This window comes from Nuphar pumila, chromosome 11 (assembly GCF_984573655.1).
Source record: "Nuphar pumila chromosome 11, dmNupPumi1.hap1.1, whole genome shotgun sequence".
In the NCBI taxonomy this organism is placed as follows: domain Eukaryota; kingdom Viridiplantae; phylum Streptophyta; class Magnoliopsida; order Nymphaeales; family Nymphaeaceae; genus Nuphar; species Nuphar pumila.
The window spans coordinates 5,211,941-5,230,972 of NC_143259.1; the positions used below are offsets into that span (position 1 = coordinate 5,211,941).

The 19,032-nt window shown below is 36.7% G+C and overlaps 2 protein-coding genes across 4 annotated transcripts in view; one reads left to right on the forward strand and one right to left on the reverse strand.

The window, feature by feature from the left end:
- The first annotated feature begins 7,082 nt into the window (after positions 1-7,082).
- On the forward strand, positions 7,083-8,483 carry LOC149821729 (protein GRAVITROPIC IN THE LIGHT 1-like). Its single transcript, XM_089981424.1, has one exon. The coding sequence runs from the start codon at positions 7,083-7,085 to the stop codon at positions 8,481-8,483; it is 1,401 nt and encodes a 466-aa protein (XP_089837550.1).
- A 7,102-nt stretch (positions 8,484-15,585) lies between these two features.
- Positions 15,586-19,032, reverse strand: part of LOC149821730 (F-box protein At3g58530-like) — a 31,346-nt gene continuing 27,899 nt past the window's right edge. The window contains exons 7-12 of one of the 3 annotated variants that reach the window (XR_016425900.1): positions 16,647-16,733; positions 16,434-16,507; positions 16,289-16,356; positions 16,128-16,196; positions 15,934-16,039; positions 15,586-15,837 (exon numbers count right to left, since the gene is read on the reverse strand). Coding sequence is in view for 1 of the 3 variants with exons in the window: in XM_089980605.1 (XP_089836731.1) it covers positions 15,772-15,837; positions 15,934-16,039; positions 16,128-16,196; positions 16,289-16,363; positions 16,442-16,507; positions 16,647-16,733 (469 nt within the window). In the remaining 2 variants the exon portion in view is untranslated. Of the gene's footprint in view, positions 16,040-16,127; positions 16,197-16,288; positions 16,364-16,433; positions 16,508-16,646; positions 16,734-19,032 lie in introns of all 3 variants that reach the window. The other 2 variants (XM_089980605.1, XR_016425899.1) reach the window with 2 other exon arrangements.

A 19,032-nucleotide genomic window follows, 5' to 3' on the forward strand; every position in this document is an offset into this window, starting at 1 on the left:
TCTCTCTCTCTCTCTCTCTCTCTCTCTCTCTCTCTCTCTCTCTCTCTCTCTCTCTCTCTCTCTCTATATATATATATATATATATATATATATATATATATATAGTTGGAACTTAAACAACGTAATCCTAGTCCTGTTTCAGACTTCAGAAAAGTTAGGATCATAACCTGGTTTGGCCGTGAATTTTCAGATATTGCATCCGGGTTGATCAGAATCTTTGCTTAGATTAAGGCTGGTCATTCAAGTTAAGATCTATGTTGAGGTTTAGTTTTGTAAAGTTGAACGATTGGTGGTGTTAATCCAATACTTGGGTGATGACATTGGGCAATCTAAGAAGTTACCATGTTTGATAATGATTTTTCTTTTTTGGAATATAATGCCTTCATTACACTCTTGTTTAATACAAAGTCTCATTTTAGGGAATAATTCAGAAAGACTCTTCAACCTCTAATCAGTCTCAAACACGCTCCGACCATAAAATTTTCATTGGTTTTAGATTCAAAACCCTCTGATGTCATTTGAGAATAAAAACTCCTATTACGCCCAACGAACCTAGAATAATTAACCGAAATGATTAAATGATTAAATGATTCTGTTGATGCAGTCAATTAATTAAGAGTTTGACAATGATTTAAGTGAATCAGTTTACTCTGATTCGGAGTTAAATGGCACTGAATTGGTCAACTTGCAACCAGAAAATAAGATGTTTCACAAAATATTAAAATAATATTTAATAGGTCAAAACTAATATTTTGAATTAATTTAAAAAATTTTAAAAAGCCAAATCAGCCTTGTACAATAACGAATTCTGGTTGATACCATACCAATAGTGTTAAACGACATGGGACTATTAGAATGGGAAACAAACGAGAACTTGTTGAGAATAATGATTGTTTTTATTCATGTCAAGTATTACAATATATTTATACAAGAAGAAAAAATGAGCTCCACGATTTTTGGATAGCTCTTATCCATCGGTTAGTTACAACAAAAATAATCTTTCCAAAATCTTTGATCATATATGAGTTAGCTGAGCATCAGACTTATCCGTGGGATTTGGTCGAGCTTTTAGCTTATCCGTACGTAACCAATCGGTTAGATCACGATAAGAAATATTTTGTGGATTGGTTTATCTCTAACATACTCCCCCTCAAGTTGGAGCGTGGGGATTAACGATGCCCAACTTGCACTTGAGCTGAAAAAACTGATCGCATCCCAAAGGCTTGGTAAACATATCTGCACACTATAGATTTGTGGGAACAAGCTGAGTTTTGATTGAGCCGTTCTGAATTTTTTCTCTTATGACATGAACGTCAATGTCTATGTGCTTAGTACGCTCGTGGAACACCGGATTTGCAGCAAAATGCAATGCCGCTTGATTATCACAGAACATTAACATGGGTTGAGGGTGATTGATTCCTAAGTCAGTTAATAAATATTTCAACTACGTTAACTCACAACTAGCAAAAGCCATTGATTTGTACTCTGCCTAAGCTGACGATCTTGATATGGTTGTATGCTTCTTTGTTTTTCAAGATATTGGACTACTTCCTAACATAGTGCAATAACCCGAGGTAGACCTTCGAGTTTCTGAGCATGATGCCCAATCTGAATCACAATAAACGGACGGTTGGAGTTTGTTGTCGGATGACAACAGTATGCCTTGGCCTGGCATGGACTTGAGATATCGTAAGAGCCTCTATGCGGTATCAAGATGTGGCCTCCTTAGTGTATGCATAAAGTGGCCTAAAATATTGACACAATCGGCTATGTCAGGAGGTGTAATAGTAAGATATATCAGCCGACCAGCCACTAGTCGACGATAATAGCTCGGGTCATTCAATGGCTCTCCTTTCTCTGAAGTAAGTTTCATATGTTGCTCCATGGAAAAATCCGACGGCTTGGCCCCCAAGTACCCGTGATCTCCAATTATGTCTAATGTGCATTTATGCTCTGATAAGAAAATGCCCTTGCTAGATCTTGCCACTTCGATTTCCAAAAAATATTTGAGTACTCCTAGGTCTTTGATGCAAAATGCATTGTTTAGAAGTACCTTTAGTTGATTGATTTTTGTAGTGTCATCTCCAACAATGATAATATCGTCAACATATATGAGAGCAAATATACATTCATGCTTTGTGAAGTAGGAAAACAATGAACAGTCCACCTTAGATTGGATAAAACCAATCCCTTAAGAAAATTTGAAAATTTTGCAACCCAATTTCAATATAACTGTTTGAGGCCATAGAGAGATTTGTTGAGCCAAAAAACTTGCTGCTCTCCCTGTCGGCTAAAACCGGGAGGTAATTTCATGTAAATTTCTTTGTCAAAATCTCCGTGTAAAAATGCATTGTTGGCATCAAATTGATGAAGAATCCAATTTTTTATGACAGCTATGGCCAAGAGGTACCGAACAATGACGTGTTTAGCCACAGGAGCAAATGTTTTATGGTAGTCAAGATCCTCGATCTGTGTATAACCTTTTGCAACAAGGCATGCTTTATAGCGCTCAATGGTCCCATCTAATTTGTACTTCACCTTGTAAACTCATTTGCAATCGATTTGATATTTACCTGGTGGAAGGTGTGTAACCATCCAAGTCTGGTTGTCTTCGAGGGCTCGAATTTTGGCCACCATTGCTTCCCTCCAACGAGCACACCCTATGGCTTGGGCAAAGGTTCGGATTCAGGGTTTTTGGTATTAACTACAAGGAAAGTACGGTGAGATGAGGGGAAATTTTCATATGTGAGGCAATGAGCAAGAGGATACCTTAAACCTTTCTGGTTGACACTCTAAGTGTCTGATGTGGGCAAGCAAAATGTAACATAGCATTTATAATCTTGGAGATGAGTGGGTTGAGCTCTCTCCCTAGAAGATCGCCTTATGGGAACAAAGACAGGGGGTTCTAACTAGTTCAAAAGGAAAGGGTTTGGATTGGCTAGAGAGGGAGAAATAGATGCCGATAGATTGGGACAATCTTGAGAACTCGAGATGCTGGCCTGAGTATTAGTTGCTTGGATCGAATATGAACCATCTGGTGAGAAATAAGAAGGAATACATAGAACAACATTTGCATCATTATATGGCGCACATGTATCAGATTGGAATGAAAAATTGTGTTCATGAAAGATCATGTCTCTGCTGGTGAAAGTAACATGGGACTCAAGGTCATACAAACGGTATGCAACTTGACTATATGGATATCCAATAAAAATGCATTTTCTCACTCTACTAGCAAATTTGTGGGAGTGATTGATATTGTGAGCCTAGCATAAACACTAAAAAACCTTGAGGTATTGATAATTAGGACTTTTGTGGAATAGAATATCACGAGGGGTTCGTCCATTAAGAGTTGTGCTAGGGACACAATTTATGAGATATGCAGCAGTCATGATACATTCTTCTAAGAATTTGATAGGAAGATTTGCTTGAAACCGCAAGGCTCGAGCCATATTGAAAAGATCTCAATGCTTGTGTTCTAATACTTTATTTTGTTGGGGGTATATACACAACTATGTTGATGAAAAATACCCTTGTTGCGAAAGAATGTCTACATTTAATTAAAAAAAATTAACTCCCATTATCACTCTTAACCTTTTGGATTCAGATTTTAAATTGGGTTTTGATCATGGCAAAAAAATCTGATTTCATCGACGAAACAGTCCCAAGACCAGATACTTATTCTACTTCATTTGCAGGATGACAAAGATGTAATGATATGGTACTTTCATGGATTTTGAACTCAATTCATAAGAATTTATCTTCAAGTGTTATATATTCTGAAACTGTATTTGTTGTCAGGAATGAACTCCATAAGCGATTCTCTCAATCAAATGCACCACGCATCTATCAAATTCAGTTTGATATAATTAACCACAAACAACATCAATAATCTATTGCGGTTTATTTTACAAAACTTAAAGGAATATGGGATGAATTAGCTTCATATGTCTCATATCCAACTTGCTCTTGTGGGGCAATGAAGGCAGTTCAAGACATGCAACAAAGAGACTGATTGATGCAATTTTTTATGGGATTTAATGATAGCTATAGCATTCGAAGCAAGATTCTATTAATGGAATCGATTCCATCTGTTTTGAAGGCATATGCCCTTATCATTCAAGAAGAGAGGCAAAGAGAGATGTGAGTTCTTCCTCTGTCATCCAATGAACACGACATGTTGCCACAATTGAGCGTAAAGATGATAAAAGCATAAATCTAAGATTTTTTCAACCAAGACCATGTCCAAATCACTCAAGATTCAAATGTGACCATTGCGATAAGTTGGGTCACATTAAGGTTAGATGTTATCAACTTCATGGTTACCTAAATTCAATCAACAATGGCAACACAAGTGCAAGGGTGAATTCGACTATATCATATTATAGATCATACTCAAACAATATAAATACCTCGTAACCCTCATGTCACAAGGTAAATTGGAACCACAAGTCAACCTAGCAGGTAAAACTTTAGCCTTTCTTTCTTGCTTTTTTTGTTGGATAATAGACACTGGGGCCACCGATCACATAGTTTCTAGTTTAGATTCGTTGCATTCTTCACGAACCATCATTTGCCCACCAATAGGATTACCCACCAAATTATCTACTCCAGTCACCCACATTGGCAGTGCAAACATAATTTCACAAATATGCCTAATCAGTGTTTTAAGTGTCCCTAACTTTAAATACAATTTGATATTTGTTAGCAAATTAACAAAAGATTTACAATGTGATGTTGTTTTCACTAATGGATCTTGTATTTTTAAGGACCAACGCTTGAAGCAGACGATTGGAGTGGGTAAAATGCAAAATAACTTTTATATGTTTGAAATTCAGAGTGGAGTCGCCCTCTCTAATTTTAGCCCTGCTCATCTTTGGCATTATTGTCTTGGGCATATTTCGCATTCTTGTTTTCAATATCTTGTTGATTCTAATAAAATGAATTTTTGCAAGTTTGATGGTATATGTTCAATTTGTCCTTTAGCTAAACAATCACATCTTCCTTTTTCAAATAGTGCTATCAACTCCACATCAGTTTTCGAACTCATTCACATTGATTTACGGAGAGGATACCAAACTCTATCATTATCTGGTGCATATTACTTCCTAACCATTGTAGATGATTACTCTCGCTCAACTTGGGTTTACCTAATGCGTTATAAATTAGAAACATTTTCCCTTATCATAGCCCGTTTTTATGTTGAATAATTATCCTCAGTTAAAACCTGAGATACCAATATCGTACATCAGTTATCTGAGTGATGTGAAAAATATGAGCTAATGGCTGACTCAATCGATGAATCTCCTTTGGTGTTGGTGAATTTCACAGTTTTTGCAACAATTTTCTTGCGGATATGCTTGAAACTGATTTGGAGAAGTGGTTCTTAATACGGGCCTTCGGTTCCAAAATGTGTGGCAACAGTCCACACACATATATGCTAGAAACATATTTCTTTCTCACCACATGAACTCAGCAAAAAAATAAATGATATGGAGAAAGCAGAATGCAACAAACAATATTAAGCTAGCATAAAATAGTATACCACTCGAAACAACAGTGTCTGATCACAAAAAAAAAAAAAATTTGTGAACGTGCAGCACTTCGTAGCATACATTTAGAGGCAACAATGCTCAAAGATGCTCATCAAATCCCTTTGCCGACAAAAATGTTGGTCATCGATTGACCAAGATGAATCAACTCTTACGCTTTGATACCATGTTAAACGAGATGAGACTATTAAAATGGAAAATAAATGAAAACTTGCTGAAAATAATGATTGTTTCTATTCACGTCAAGTATTATAATATATTTATACAAGAAAAAAAACAAGCTCCACGATTTTGGATAGCTCTTATATAACAAAAAATTTATTTTCAAAATCTTTGATCAGAGTTAGCTAAGCATTAGACTTATCATGGGATTTAGTTGAGTGTTTGACTTATCTATAGGTAATCAATAGGGATGGCAGTGGACCGGGGGATATCGGGGCCCCGCCCCACCTCGTGCCGTTTGGACCAGGGATGAAGGGCATGAAACGAAGATGGAGGCAGAGATGAAGGTTAAAATCTATCCCCGTGGGGGGATGGACTTACGCTTTCTCCCACCCCTCCCGCCCCCGTCTCAATCCCTGCCTTTCCCCACCCGGTCCTCAATCCTTTAAGGAATGACTATAGACCGAGGGAAAACAGGGTCCCGCCCCGCCTCACCTCGTTTGGACTGGGGATGGAGGCGGGGATGAAGGTTTAGATTTTGAAACGGGGCAGAGGTGGAGACCTTGTCCCCCGCCCCCGCCCAGGTCCACTGCCATCCCTAGTAATCAATCAGTGAGATCACAATAACAATTATCGTGTGGATTGGTTTATCTCTAACAAATAGGCCGATTCAAACGGATACTATCAACACTGTCCGCCGATTAAAACATGTACTGCCAACACTATACATGATGAAAACTTTTTCTAATTTAATTGTGTTGCTCTATTTTTAAAATTCTATATTTGCTGATATTTTCTTAAGATTTTATTAAAAAAAAATCTTAATTTATCCCAAGATTTTCCTTCATCATAAAATCTCCAATATCGGGATCCGTGACATTTCCTCAACACCACCGAAAAAGCAATCACAAAAAAAAACCAGAAAAAAAATGAAAAGAAAAAAGAAGAATGGTTCTGTGATACAACCCTACACAAGATTCAAAAGAAAAAGGGCGTTTCTGGTATTGCAAGAAAGAGACATGAAGAAAACTTGTAGAGAGAGACAACGACAGGCATCCCTCCCCTTTCTGTCTTTCACACGCTCAAAAAACTCGAGCTCCCCTTTCCCTCCCACCATCCCAACTCTCATTTCTAGACAAAAATTCCTCCCACCCGTTCCACCAATAAGCAAAAGGGAAAAAGATCACATTCTTCCTGTTCCTCTTCTGTCTTCAAGATAGGAAGGGTGCCAAATTTGGGCACGGTCAATCACTACCCCAACGGCTAAAGAAAAGAAAGAATCGAAGAAAAGAAGAAGGGAGAGGGAGTGGTTTTGTTCAGTTGATCTTTCAGTTTTTCGTTTATTTTCACTTCAATTTTGCAGTGAAGATGGAGGAAATGGGGAACGAAGAGGGCTCAGTAAAAGCTGCCCAGATCTCTCAACTGTTTCAGCGGTTCGCTAGTGTCTGCAAATCCAAAACGATGAAGTTCTTCGCCGAGGAAGAAGATTACGAGCAGATTCCGACGATGGGTGCCGACGATTTCGACTCCAAGGAGGAGATCATCACGGACCAGAAGGTGGTCGTCATCAGACCCGATCATCTTCGCGACCCAGCTGAAATCCCCCAAGTTGGCAGCTCCCCATGTCTCGATTCTTTGGTTTCTTGCGTTTTGGCGAGTGTTTCGGCCTTCGAATCGGCTTATCTACAGCTGCAAACCGCACACACGCCGTTTGATGTCGAAAACGTGAAGGCCGCCGATAAGGCTGCCATTGCCCAGCTTCGGAAACTCTCCGAAATCAAACATTCATATCGGAATTTTTGTGAATTCCCATTCTCGAATTGGATTCTAGAAGCGCTGGTTCAGGAGAGGCAGAGTATGCTCAGAACGTACGAGTTGACCGTCAACCGGCTTCAGTCCGAGATCGATCGAATGGATGCGGAGGCCTCGATGCTTAAGGAGCAAATCGAGAAGTTGGGTAGGAAGAATTCAAGGTTGCAGAGGCGATTGGATGAGTGGAATTCTAGGCAGGTCTCCCTCTCTTTGAGTGTTTTTTATTCGGCCTTGCAGGAGGCTACCAGGTTGTCGCATAGTTTCACGAAGGTTTTCATTGAATACATGAAGCAGGCAAAGTGGGATTTAGATTCTGCTGCAAATTCGCTTCATCCGGGGATCGATTACGCGAAGAAGGGGCATAATAGATATGCATTTCTGTCATATGTTTGTCTTGAGATGTTCAGTGGGTTTGATAGAGAGAATTTCTCAGAGATGGATATCTCGATGTTCAGGGAGAAGGATCGCTTGAAGCAATTCACTCGGTGTAGATCACTCGACGCTCTTGAGGTTTTGCAGAGAAATTCAGAATGTGGGTTCTCTAAATTCTGCCAGAAAAAGTATCTGCAGCTGCTGCATCCTAAGATGGAAGCTTCATTCTTTGAGAATTTGGAGCAGAGGGACATGGTATTGAATCATAACTGCGCTAAATGGCCTTTGGATAAACCTCTGTTTGAGTGTTTTGTGAAGATGGCGTATTCAATATGGTTGCTACATATATTGGCCTTTGCATTCGAACCTGCAATTGGGATCTTTCAGGTCAAGAGAGGTGCTGAGTTCTGTATGGTTTTCATGGAAAATGTTGTTCGAGGATCAGTTTTGACTGGTTCAGGTGCTAATGGGGCACGGGCAACAGTGGGATTTACTGTGGTACCGGGGTTCAGGGTTGGCAAAACAGTCATTCAGTGTCAAGTCTATCTAAATGGAATGACATCTATAGAGTCACTGAAGAGTTAACGAATTTACCAGTTGCAGTGAATATGTTTACATTCAATTCCTCAGCATGCTGGTTCAACAAATTGATCTGTGAGCTCCATGAAAGAGGCGATCTTAAACCAACCAGCCTATTTGTACAGTTTCTGTCATTGTGTGGACCAGACATTTTGTGCAGACTTTACATTTTAAACTCCCTAATTCAAACTTTGGCCGATTGATGACCAGTGGAACTGAATAAGGAGCAAGATGCAAATAGTGCCTGCCATCTTATCAGCTTTGTATGATTATATTTGTACCATCTTGAGTCCGTTGCTGTACATTATAGTTCACAATTAAGAATTGATAAGCAGTCCCATGATCAACTTTTTCCAGCAAGCCCTTTGTCTGCATTTGATTTGTGCTCTGTAAAATCATCATTTCTTTGTTGTGGTATATTTTGCTGGTGTAGAGGTTATTTCATTTGCAAGAAAGCATTACTTGGCATTGGGTTTATCCCTCTAGAGTATCGATTCTGTGTGCCATCTGAAAGGGAAGGGTTGCTTTAGCATTGAAAGGAAAAAGCATTTAATTCAGCAAATTAAAACTTGTAACCCAAATAGTATTTCCCAAGTCATTTGGCATCTGAGATTCTTGTTGTAAGATATGTCATCTGATTTGTTGAATTCCATTTGCCTACAGACTTGTTGGAGTGTTTGCTTTTTGATATAGCACCTAATTCATTGGGTTCCATTTGCTTATTGAGCTATGAGCTTTATTATTTGTATTCTATAACCGTTGTGTAGCTTATTTTGTTGTTGAATTTGTTCACCACAATAGAAGTTTGGGACTAATGAAGACTTGGGTTATCTAGTCATGTGTGTTTCATATTCATTTTGACTATTTCATTCTCAATCATGTGCTAATCACATATTGCATGTGCTTGAGCTTGGAGCCTGATAATGCATGAATATGCATTCATTTTATTACATAAATCATGCATTTAAGTGTGTTTTATTGGTTTACATTTTATGCTTATGATGTTTCAAGGTTAAAGAAGTCACGGTTCGAATCTTGCAAAATTCGGAGTTAAAACGAGGAAATTATGGCCGTTTTACGGTCCTGGACCGAATCTCAAGGCCATTCGGACCATGATCCAGTCCAAAACACATTAATTGGATCTTGAATCCAATGCTAATATGATCAGCAAATACCTAAAATCAAACCCATTTCATAATTTTTCTAGAAATCCTCTTTTGAAATGGCGCCACACCCTTTTAGACAATTTTAACATAGTTAGGTCTTGTTTTGGAATTTTTGCTAAAATAAGAAACTTAATTTGTAAATTTTAAAAAACCTAATTAGTGTTATAAATATCTCTTAATGGGTTGGAGAGAAAAGGATCTCAGCCTCATTTCAAGCCAACTTCATTCCTTCCTTTCCCCTTCTTCTTTTCTCTCTCCTTTTTCTTCTTCTTCTTCTTCTTCTTCTTCCTTTCTTCTTATTTTCTTCTAAATTAGTCATGGAGGAGTACTTGGAGCCAAATCTGGAGTGGAGTTGCATACATTTACAAGGTTGATGATCAATCGAATTCACTAGATCTAAGGTTTGGTGAGTTTTTCAATCCCTCTCTTCTTAATTCCCTATGAATTCTCTTTAGTTTTTATTGTCTTTCTTCTTGGATTTTTTTTGTTCATTCTGAAATTTGTTTGTTGCAATTTCTTTTTTGCTATAATTTTCTTTTTGTTCTTAAGAAAATTCAAAAACAAGATGGAGATCTATGCTTGATTGATTTCAATTCAATTACAGCATTAGATCAATTCATCTAATAGATTAGATTTCAATTTATGCAATTTTTGCAATTTAATTCTTATTTTTTGTGGTTTTTCTAGAATTAGATTAGTTAAATAGATAGATCTGATTTCACGAATTTGGAATTGATCATTCTTTGATCTAATGCAATAGATCAAAGTGTGAAATTCTAGAATTTTGTTTTTTCTTATTTTTTGTGTCTTTATTTTTAGTATATCTGGAGATTTCGGAATCCAAATCACAATCCGTAAATTGGATCTGATTTGTGCTTGAGTCTAGTTTCTCTCTGCAAAAATTCAGCACGATCGGAGTCTGATTGATGGGTCGTTCTGAGCTTTTTTCGACCATATATTCCGTCATCTCTGTTTTCTGCAATTTCTAATTCTTGTATTTTGTTTTGATTAGATCTTAAGTTTCTAAATTCCAAATCTAATTCTGTAAATTGGATTGGATTCTTGAGTTTGTCTAGTTTCTTGTGTAAAATTTTCATCAATATCCATTCTGATTTACTATTTCAATTATGTCGGAGATCAAAAGCTGTCAAAAATCTTGACAGACAATTACATGTTTTGAAGTTGTTCATTAGTGAATAAATCAAGTTCTACATTGAATTTTACAATTTTGTAAATTGGATCCTCTTCATTTATGTGTTGAGATTATATTTGAAAATTTTAAGAAGAATTTGAATCCATTTACTATCTGATTCTGTCAAATTACAGAAACTTGTTCTGACAGGAATTTTTGTAATAGATAGTGGCAGAATTGTAAATTCATGTATTAATTCAAAGTAGCATAGAATTTCATATTTTTGCATTTTTTTCTGATTTTTCTGTAAGAGGTAGCATCATTTGCTGATTCTATATTGTGAAGTGAAGTGGATCTGAAGTCCAATTGAAGAAGCAAATGCGAAAGAGCTCCAATTTTAGCTTTTTAGCAGTTTTTCAATTCTTAATTAATTAGGGCCTTTTTGGCCACATTCAAACATTGTAATTAATTTTAATTTTAGCATTTTTTGGGTTTGTAATAACTCTTTAATATTCAGTTTGTAAACACTGTTAATTAGTTTAATTTTTCTTTTTAAGGCAATAAATAATTCGCTTTGAGTGGAATACGAAGTTTTATCAACCCGTTCCTCGAGTTCGATCTCGGTTCTGACTACTTGTGAGAGTTAAAATTTTAAAATTTGGTGGCCAACTTTCATAAATACTTTTCATCAAAATATCATTTTAAAAATACACTTTCAAAGTGCACACCAGAGCCTCATTGCTTGTGTAAATTTCAAATTAAACTATTTCATCACTTGCTTATGCAGTTATATTTCAGTCTCCAAATAAAGTGGCAGCAGCAAGATAATCTCAATCATGTTCATTGTGACTATTTCACTCTCAATCATGTGCTAATCATATATTGCATGTGTTTCTGCATAAAGCCCTCTGAAGGGGCTTGGAGCCACATTGCTTGTGTAAGTTTCAAATTAAACTATTTCATGACTTGCTTATGCAGTTTTATTTCAGTCTTCAAATAAAGTGGCAGAAGCAAGCTAATCTCATTTAGTGCTAAAGCAATAAAGCCTACAATATGATCCTTCGTATTATAGCTACTTCATGTAAAGAATTATTTGCACGGGTCTGATCATGTTGCCACATTTCTTTCTATTTGCCTATTTCATGTTTGTTCACTATTTGAATTTTGAAAATTTTCCTCATTCTTGTTTTTTGCATGAGATAATCTTAAGAGCGCAAATTACTATCTTAATTGCTTAACGGATTTTGTTATGTGCAGTTTTTTTTTAATCTCTAAGGTTCAAAGAAAATGCTTGCAGATGTAATTTTTTCCTACCAACTTCAATTTTTCTTCAGTAGTAGACAGTTTTTCTCTTCTTAGACAGAGAAAAAGAAGGTCCTGTAAAATTATTACCGTCATGATTGCAATATCAAGTTACTGTATATTAACATTCTTATTGGATTTCACACAGAGGAATGGAAAAAAAATGCAGAAAAACAAACAACCCAAATAGGAACTTTGTGGATAACAATCCAGTATTTTGCAATAAGGCTGAGACTAATGGGCTGGGATTTGAGAAACTGAAGTGTTCGACAAAGGTATAGATACAATTTTATTTTAATTACCTCTAGCAGAAATGTTAGTGCCGATTTTTTGGGCGTATGTTGTAAGATTTGGTTTCAAACCTGGGCAAATGAGGGGAAGCGCATTGCATACCTTAGGTGTGAGGAAAAGAATGCCATGAGAAGTGCATTGCATACCTTAGGCGTAACTGAAGAAAAGAATGCCATACTCAAGCCTACACAATAACCACAACCAAATGACAGATTATGCAATTGATAGTTCTATTTGTGTGTCTACTTTTCAGAACTTATACAGTTATCGAAATATTCATTGATCAATATTCACTAGATGTCAGCACAATTAAGCACTTGTCATTGCTGTTTATCATCAGAATAATAGATGGAGATATACGTTATGTATATTGATTATGGAATATTTAAGGACTCTTATCAGTCCTTGAGGGTTGTTTAGTTACTTTCTTAACCATATGGTACAAAATTTGATATGATGGTCAAATTATATTTTGGTTTCAAAGTATAATCCTGGAAATAACTGAAACTGGTTATTGACGATTCAGTTGCATAAATTCCTTCTAACAATTGATACAGAAATCTCTTTGTTTATGATGTTACCACTTAGGTGACAGCAGACCACCAAATGTTGTGATCAGTTGCAAAGTATGTTGATTTTGTTTCTTACAACATGCATAAATCCAGATTCAGGTAGTTGAAGATGCTGTGAAGTCATGGGACTCGACTCTTTTTTCCTCTTCGAGATTGAAGAAAATGCAAGAACGACAGATTAGATACTTGAGAATGCTGAATACTTGGCTGCAAACCTGGCTTGATGCAGGACATTTTGAGAACCGGTTTGCCGAGAAGAAAGGGGTGAAGGGATTGGATTTCCTAAAGGTTTCTGTAGAATTGTCTAAATTATGACTGTGGTGTACAGATCAAATGTTAGTGATTAAGCAAAGGTCTCATCCAACCAATAATCATCCGAGTCTGGCCTTTAGTGGTGAGGTACAAGGTTGCTGAAATTATAAAAGGTATTTGTTCTGTGACATTCCACATGCCCGTAGATCACTTGATAGGGGATGCAACAGGCATGGGGGTCCAGATGTATTTGTTTTTAGTACCCTGTCATGGTTGTTAGGAGACAAATTTTCAGATACTATGAGATATGAGGATCCAACAAGGCCCTAGTAATCCTTCTTATCACTCTAAATGTGCTCAAGGAGGTTTCTGATTTTATGGAAATATTGTACGTGGTGTGATCTTCCAACCCGTCGAATAGACAACTTGAGTCAAAAGGAAACAAAAAAAAATAATATTATTATTATTAATTGTTACCATCTCTATATGTTTTGGATGTATTTATAAGGGAAAATGTTTGCTACCCTCCTGGGTTCCAAAGCCTCTAGTGAAAATTTTAATATCTTTTTATTTTTTTTGCACGTCTAACCCTCTATATGTAATCTACATGTTTGCTTTAGTAGAAACTCACCCTTGGATCATGTTTTTCTGATGTGTATATCCTATTTTTGGAAGGTTGAAAAACCAATGGCATTCATTGCACAGAATTTTCAAAAAAGATATGATTCAAGGATCAATTCTTACTATTTTGACCATGTTTTACACATCCATGGGGATAGATTTGGTCAAAATGAACCCCCCTCCCCGCCATGAGTTTCACCTAAGTGGTTTGGAACCCACGAGGGTAGCCAATGTTTCTTATTTACAAATAGCTTTTTTATATTTCTGTTTATTTTAAATAATTATTTTCATGTTTGACGGTTTTTTTCTTCTTAAACAAGTTTTCCTAAATAAAATAGAAGTCACCCCTTTTCTAAGGACCTTTTTTTCTATTTTTATTTCTACAATCACTGCCCCATTTCTTCACTACCAACAAGTTTTAACTATTATCACCACTACTACCCCTTTTTTACCACCACCTCTTCTTCGCTGCCATCACCACCACTCTTTCTTCAACCATCATTACCATTACCAGCATCAGCACCATCACCACCACCACTGCCCCTTCACCACCACCACCGCTTGCTCACAATCGTCACCACCACATCTTCATCCTCACATATCCACCATCTATCTTTCTTTCCACGTCAACCCAAGTTTGAATAGATTGTGATCCAAACCTTGATTTGATTATAAATGGGAAAAAAATCTTCTATAAAATGTGTTTTATTCATGTTCAGAAAAATAAACAAAAACACAGCCGAAGACAACTCCAAAACTAGCAAAGCCGTGGTTTAAAATCTTAACATATAAAGCATACATAATAACGTATTATATGTGCAATTAAATATGCATTTTTGTGACAACCATTTTCTGCTCTCCAACAGATGCTACTTCTAACATTTCATTCTCGCGGTAGCTAATCTCATTCAAGTAAATCCTCAACTATTGAAATAGTAAACAACACGTATAAACATGCAGAGAATAGTTATCTCAGGTTTTTCTTTTATTTTTCTGAAATTTCTAATTCTAATCACGCCATTGTGACGCATCTAGTTTTGAAGATATTATATTGTTAATAATTTTGAACTTTTTTGTACATATAATGTCATGAAAACCTCTTATTCTGATTAAGCTTTTGTCAAGCTTTTACCAATCATGATTTGGTACTCGTTTATCCCCATGGATTTTGCTGCTGCATCAAATGTTTCAAATAGGAAATAATATCCAGACACAGAAGTCCCAGCAGAGCTGGAACCAAGATCAAGTGTTATCCCCAGCAGTTTAAAGTATGACCCAGCGGGCAGCGGCTAGATGAACTTTCTGAATTTTGTATGCAGGGTATGAGCTTGTTGCCAAAATGAATTCACAAGGTTAGGCAATTCCCTGATAATGGTTTCAGGGCTCATTAGGAGCTAATCTAAAAGGGTAGTCTAGTAATTTTACACATTGGCATGGTTTTTCAAATGAATATAATAAGATGGGTAACATGCGTTATCTGAAGAATAAATGTGAGGTAAAGTTTCATGGAAGACCTTGGTCTAAGAAGGCAGTTATAAATAGGGAAGCACACAGTTCAATAGTTTGTTAAGGTGTATAAAACGTTGAAATACCAAAAGCTAAACCCATGCCAACTGAAGTAAATGCTAGATGGATGCATTTATCCAAAAGGAGAAAATCTAATCCATTGTTGGAGAGAGCGATTGGGAATGAGAGAGAATGAGGGAGGAATGCACCACGAGGAATCCCATTCCTTAACCAGAAGCGATCAGGGGGGGAGAGAGATTAACCGATTGACGCACCAAACTGATTGCATTGCTATGATCAGAAATGCCAGCACCAATAGGCAGATCAAACGCTTCATAAGCAAAAAAGTATGTCGTGAAAGAGATGTTACATGCCTATAAAAAAACTGTTGCAATTGGTGGCATACTGCACTAGATCTCATTCCAAAAAATGAATGCCGTGGATATTCTACACTAACTGTGCACCTTGAAACAGATAAGGTTTGGAAATAATTGTAAAAGCTCCTCCCTGCTACGTCTCTGAAAAAGGCAGATCGCAGACTTGATTACAGGGATGAAAACATCTGGCGACACAAATACAAGATTATAGGCTATAAATCAGTGAGCATAAACAACCTTTATGCCAATGCAACCGTTGACATCAAGGGTTGTAAGAGTGTGTGAGCAACACTTCGAGAGTGCTTCTAGGCTTTGATCCGAAACGCCAACCACCCCGAATAAGCTGCATGCACAACATACTACATCAATTTGCAGTAACATAGGCAGCATCTCTGTGCTTTTAACCCAGAGGGAGCAGTACACCTCATTACCTAAGAAACTCAAGGGAGGTGCAACTCCGTGCAAGCGCTAGGACTCCAATGTCAGTAAGACGAACACACCTGTTACAGATGCATGCAATACAATCAGTTCTCTACTTTTTGCCCCAAGCAAGCAACAATAACTCAGCATTGTCTTAGAGATATATGGATACCATGTTAAATTCAGCGAAACCAGATCTTTACATTCGGTTATTGAGGAGAGACCTTCATCAGACAAGTTCTGACAATAAAGTTTAGCACATTTAAGTTACATTAAAATTTCATATACTACTTAACAGGTATATGCACTCAATGTACCTGTGCCCCCACAAAGATCCAAAAATCTTAGTTGAGAAAGCAATGCAATCTTTTTGTATGCCTTGTCTGTCAAACTGCAATGATAAGAAATAGCTTTCAATGCATAAAAAGTGGCCCAACTGCAGCTTTGCAGCAATAGCATGCAACCAACTAATTACAAGGAAAAAATGGAGAGCAATTATTCTGATGTCCTGCAAACCGTTGGTTATATACCTTGAGAGGGCATAGAGATTCAAGCTCCATAAGATTGCACAGCCGAATGATATTTGTTGCAACCCATGATCAGTGAGCTTGGTACACCTGCAAAGAATATAGGTATTCATTGCATAATTCATGCCATGCATAATGAATTTCATTCAAGTTCAAAGAATATCAAAGGAACATAATGAGATGTCATTTGTCCATAAGAATACCTAAATGAGACAAGTAGTTGACAATAAATCTAGGAATTAAGCAAGCTAGTATCACACTAAAAATGGTTCAATGTACTGCAATTATTAAGCATCTCACATATACTCAATATCATTGTAGTTCATAAAAGATTACCTAAGCACATAAGTGTACTGCAATTATCAGATGCTCAAATTTTTCTAAGACAACAAATACTGAATCCAAGCATAGCTGAGAACCAGGAGCATCAAATGGCAACAATCATAGCACTCAGTACCATAATAGTCATTTAGCTAATGGTTAGCAGATAGTCCTTAGCTGACAAGTAAAACTATGATGCAAGGACCAAATTAATCCATTAAACGACATAAATGACTAGTAAGAATATTAAGTACAACAATGAATTCTAACTTAAACTCATTATCCATTTGAAGACTTGAGAGAACCAACCAGGACACAGCAAAGAGAAACTGATCTTGATAACCAAAGTTAGCAAATAAAAATTTCTAGATGGAAGGAGACACCCTTGACTGCCTATTAACAAGTGGCACACCAATTTCAATATATTCAACCCAGTCATGAGAAACCAAATTCCATCCTTGACAACATCTTATAATGTAAGACAAAAGACAAGGATCTCATGGCAGCCAATGCAACCAACCTCATCAGTGAGGTGTAAACGTGTCAAAAGAAGCATGAAAAAGGATGTTAATTAGAATGTGGACGTGACACCATGTGTTCCTATACGATATCTGTGAGGCATTCCAATATGTCATATACTGGTTTGGTAATGCATACAGTAATATTTATAAGTCTAAAAGTAACTTGACATCTCCTTGTCTATTATCCATTCCTTTGAATATATAGAGAGCTTTATTAATGGATGTTAACTGAAAGTGATTATACATTTGGGATGCCCGGTCCATGGGTAAGAGAAATTGTGATCCCTCTGAAACCTGGAGTAGATCCAGTGATCAGGCCCGAGTAATTTACAAAGTACTCAGACCACACAAAACACAGAAAATTTCTGCGCATGTAGCAATTTTCTGTGTTTTGTGTTTTACAGGGAAAATCGATGCATATATAGCGATTTTCCATGTTTATGTTTTACACAGAAAATCGCTACACGCATTAGCGATTTCTGTGTTTTGTGTGGCCCAAGTACTTTGTAAAGTACCCAGGCCGATCACCTAACCATGCCTCTTTGAAACCCATGTGTATGTTAAAATATATATATATATATATATATATGCATCAGGGGTATTTTGGTCCTTTCACTTAATGTAATAGAGACCTTTTTAGTCCTATATTTTTTTGTCTTTTATTTTCTGTTTTGTTTTATGTTTTAGTCAACATGACTGTTGGGAACAGTACAACTAGTCATTGGAGGCAGTCCAACTCCTTGTTTTGCTCTATAAATAGAGCCCATCTTCCTTGTATATTGTTATGCTTTTCACAAGCATATGCGTGCATATACAACATTATATTTCTAAGAGTGATTCTTTTGAGATTTGTGATCTTGTGATTGTCTCCATAGTGAGATTGTATTTGACCCGTAGTGGTCTTTTTATGTATTTGCAATTCTTTGTAGCCCTTAGTGGCATTCTCTTGTGTTTGATATTCATTTTATTTCATGGTATTAGAGCTTAGGGCTCTTGTATTTTGAAAGTCATCTTGATTGTGTTCTCCTCATGAAGGCGATCATCTTCATCTTCACCGTGATTGTCACCATGACCGAAAGAGAATCTTTTATCATATTTTACAAGTTTATTGAAAGTAACTACTTGATGTGGGCTACCACTATGAAAAAACACATCAAAGGAAAAAACGTGTAGTTTTTTTAGTAGAATCACTACCAAATCCCAATTGAAGCTAACAAAAAAGAAGGAGATCAAGTCAAAGCTCTTACCGAAGAAGAAAAAGAGAAGGCTCTACAAGAAAATCAAGAAAAGATGGAGGATTGAGAGGGTAACAATGTTCAAATACTCTCATAGTTCATGAATATCATGGAGTTCAAGATTGCCACAAATATTATCAAATTCAAGAAAGCATGTGATGCATGGATGTATCTAAAAAGCACGTTCATTCAAAAGGACATAGCTCGGTTAATATTATCTCTAAGATAATGTACGTGATACCAAACAAGAAGATAAAAGTGTAAGAGATTATTATGGGATATTATCTCCCATATGTGATGAATTGGCTATGC

What these genes read in the sequence shown, in the direction of transcription:
- LOC149821729 (XM_089981424.1), top strand. Translation starts at nt 7,083, where the DNA reads ATGGAGGAAATGGGGAACGAAGAGGGCTCAGTAAAAGCTGCCCAGATC.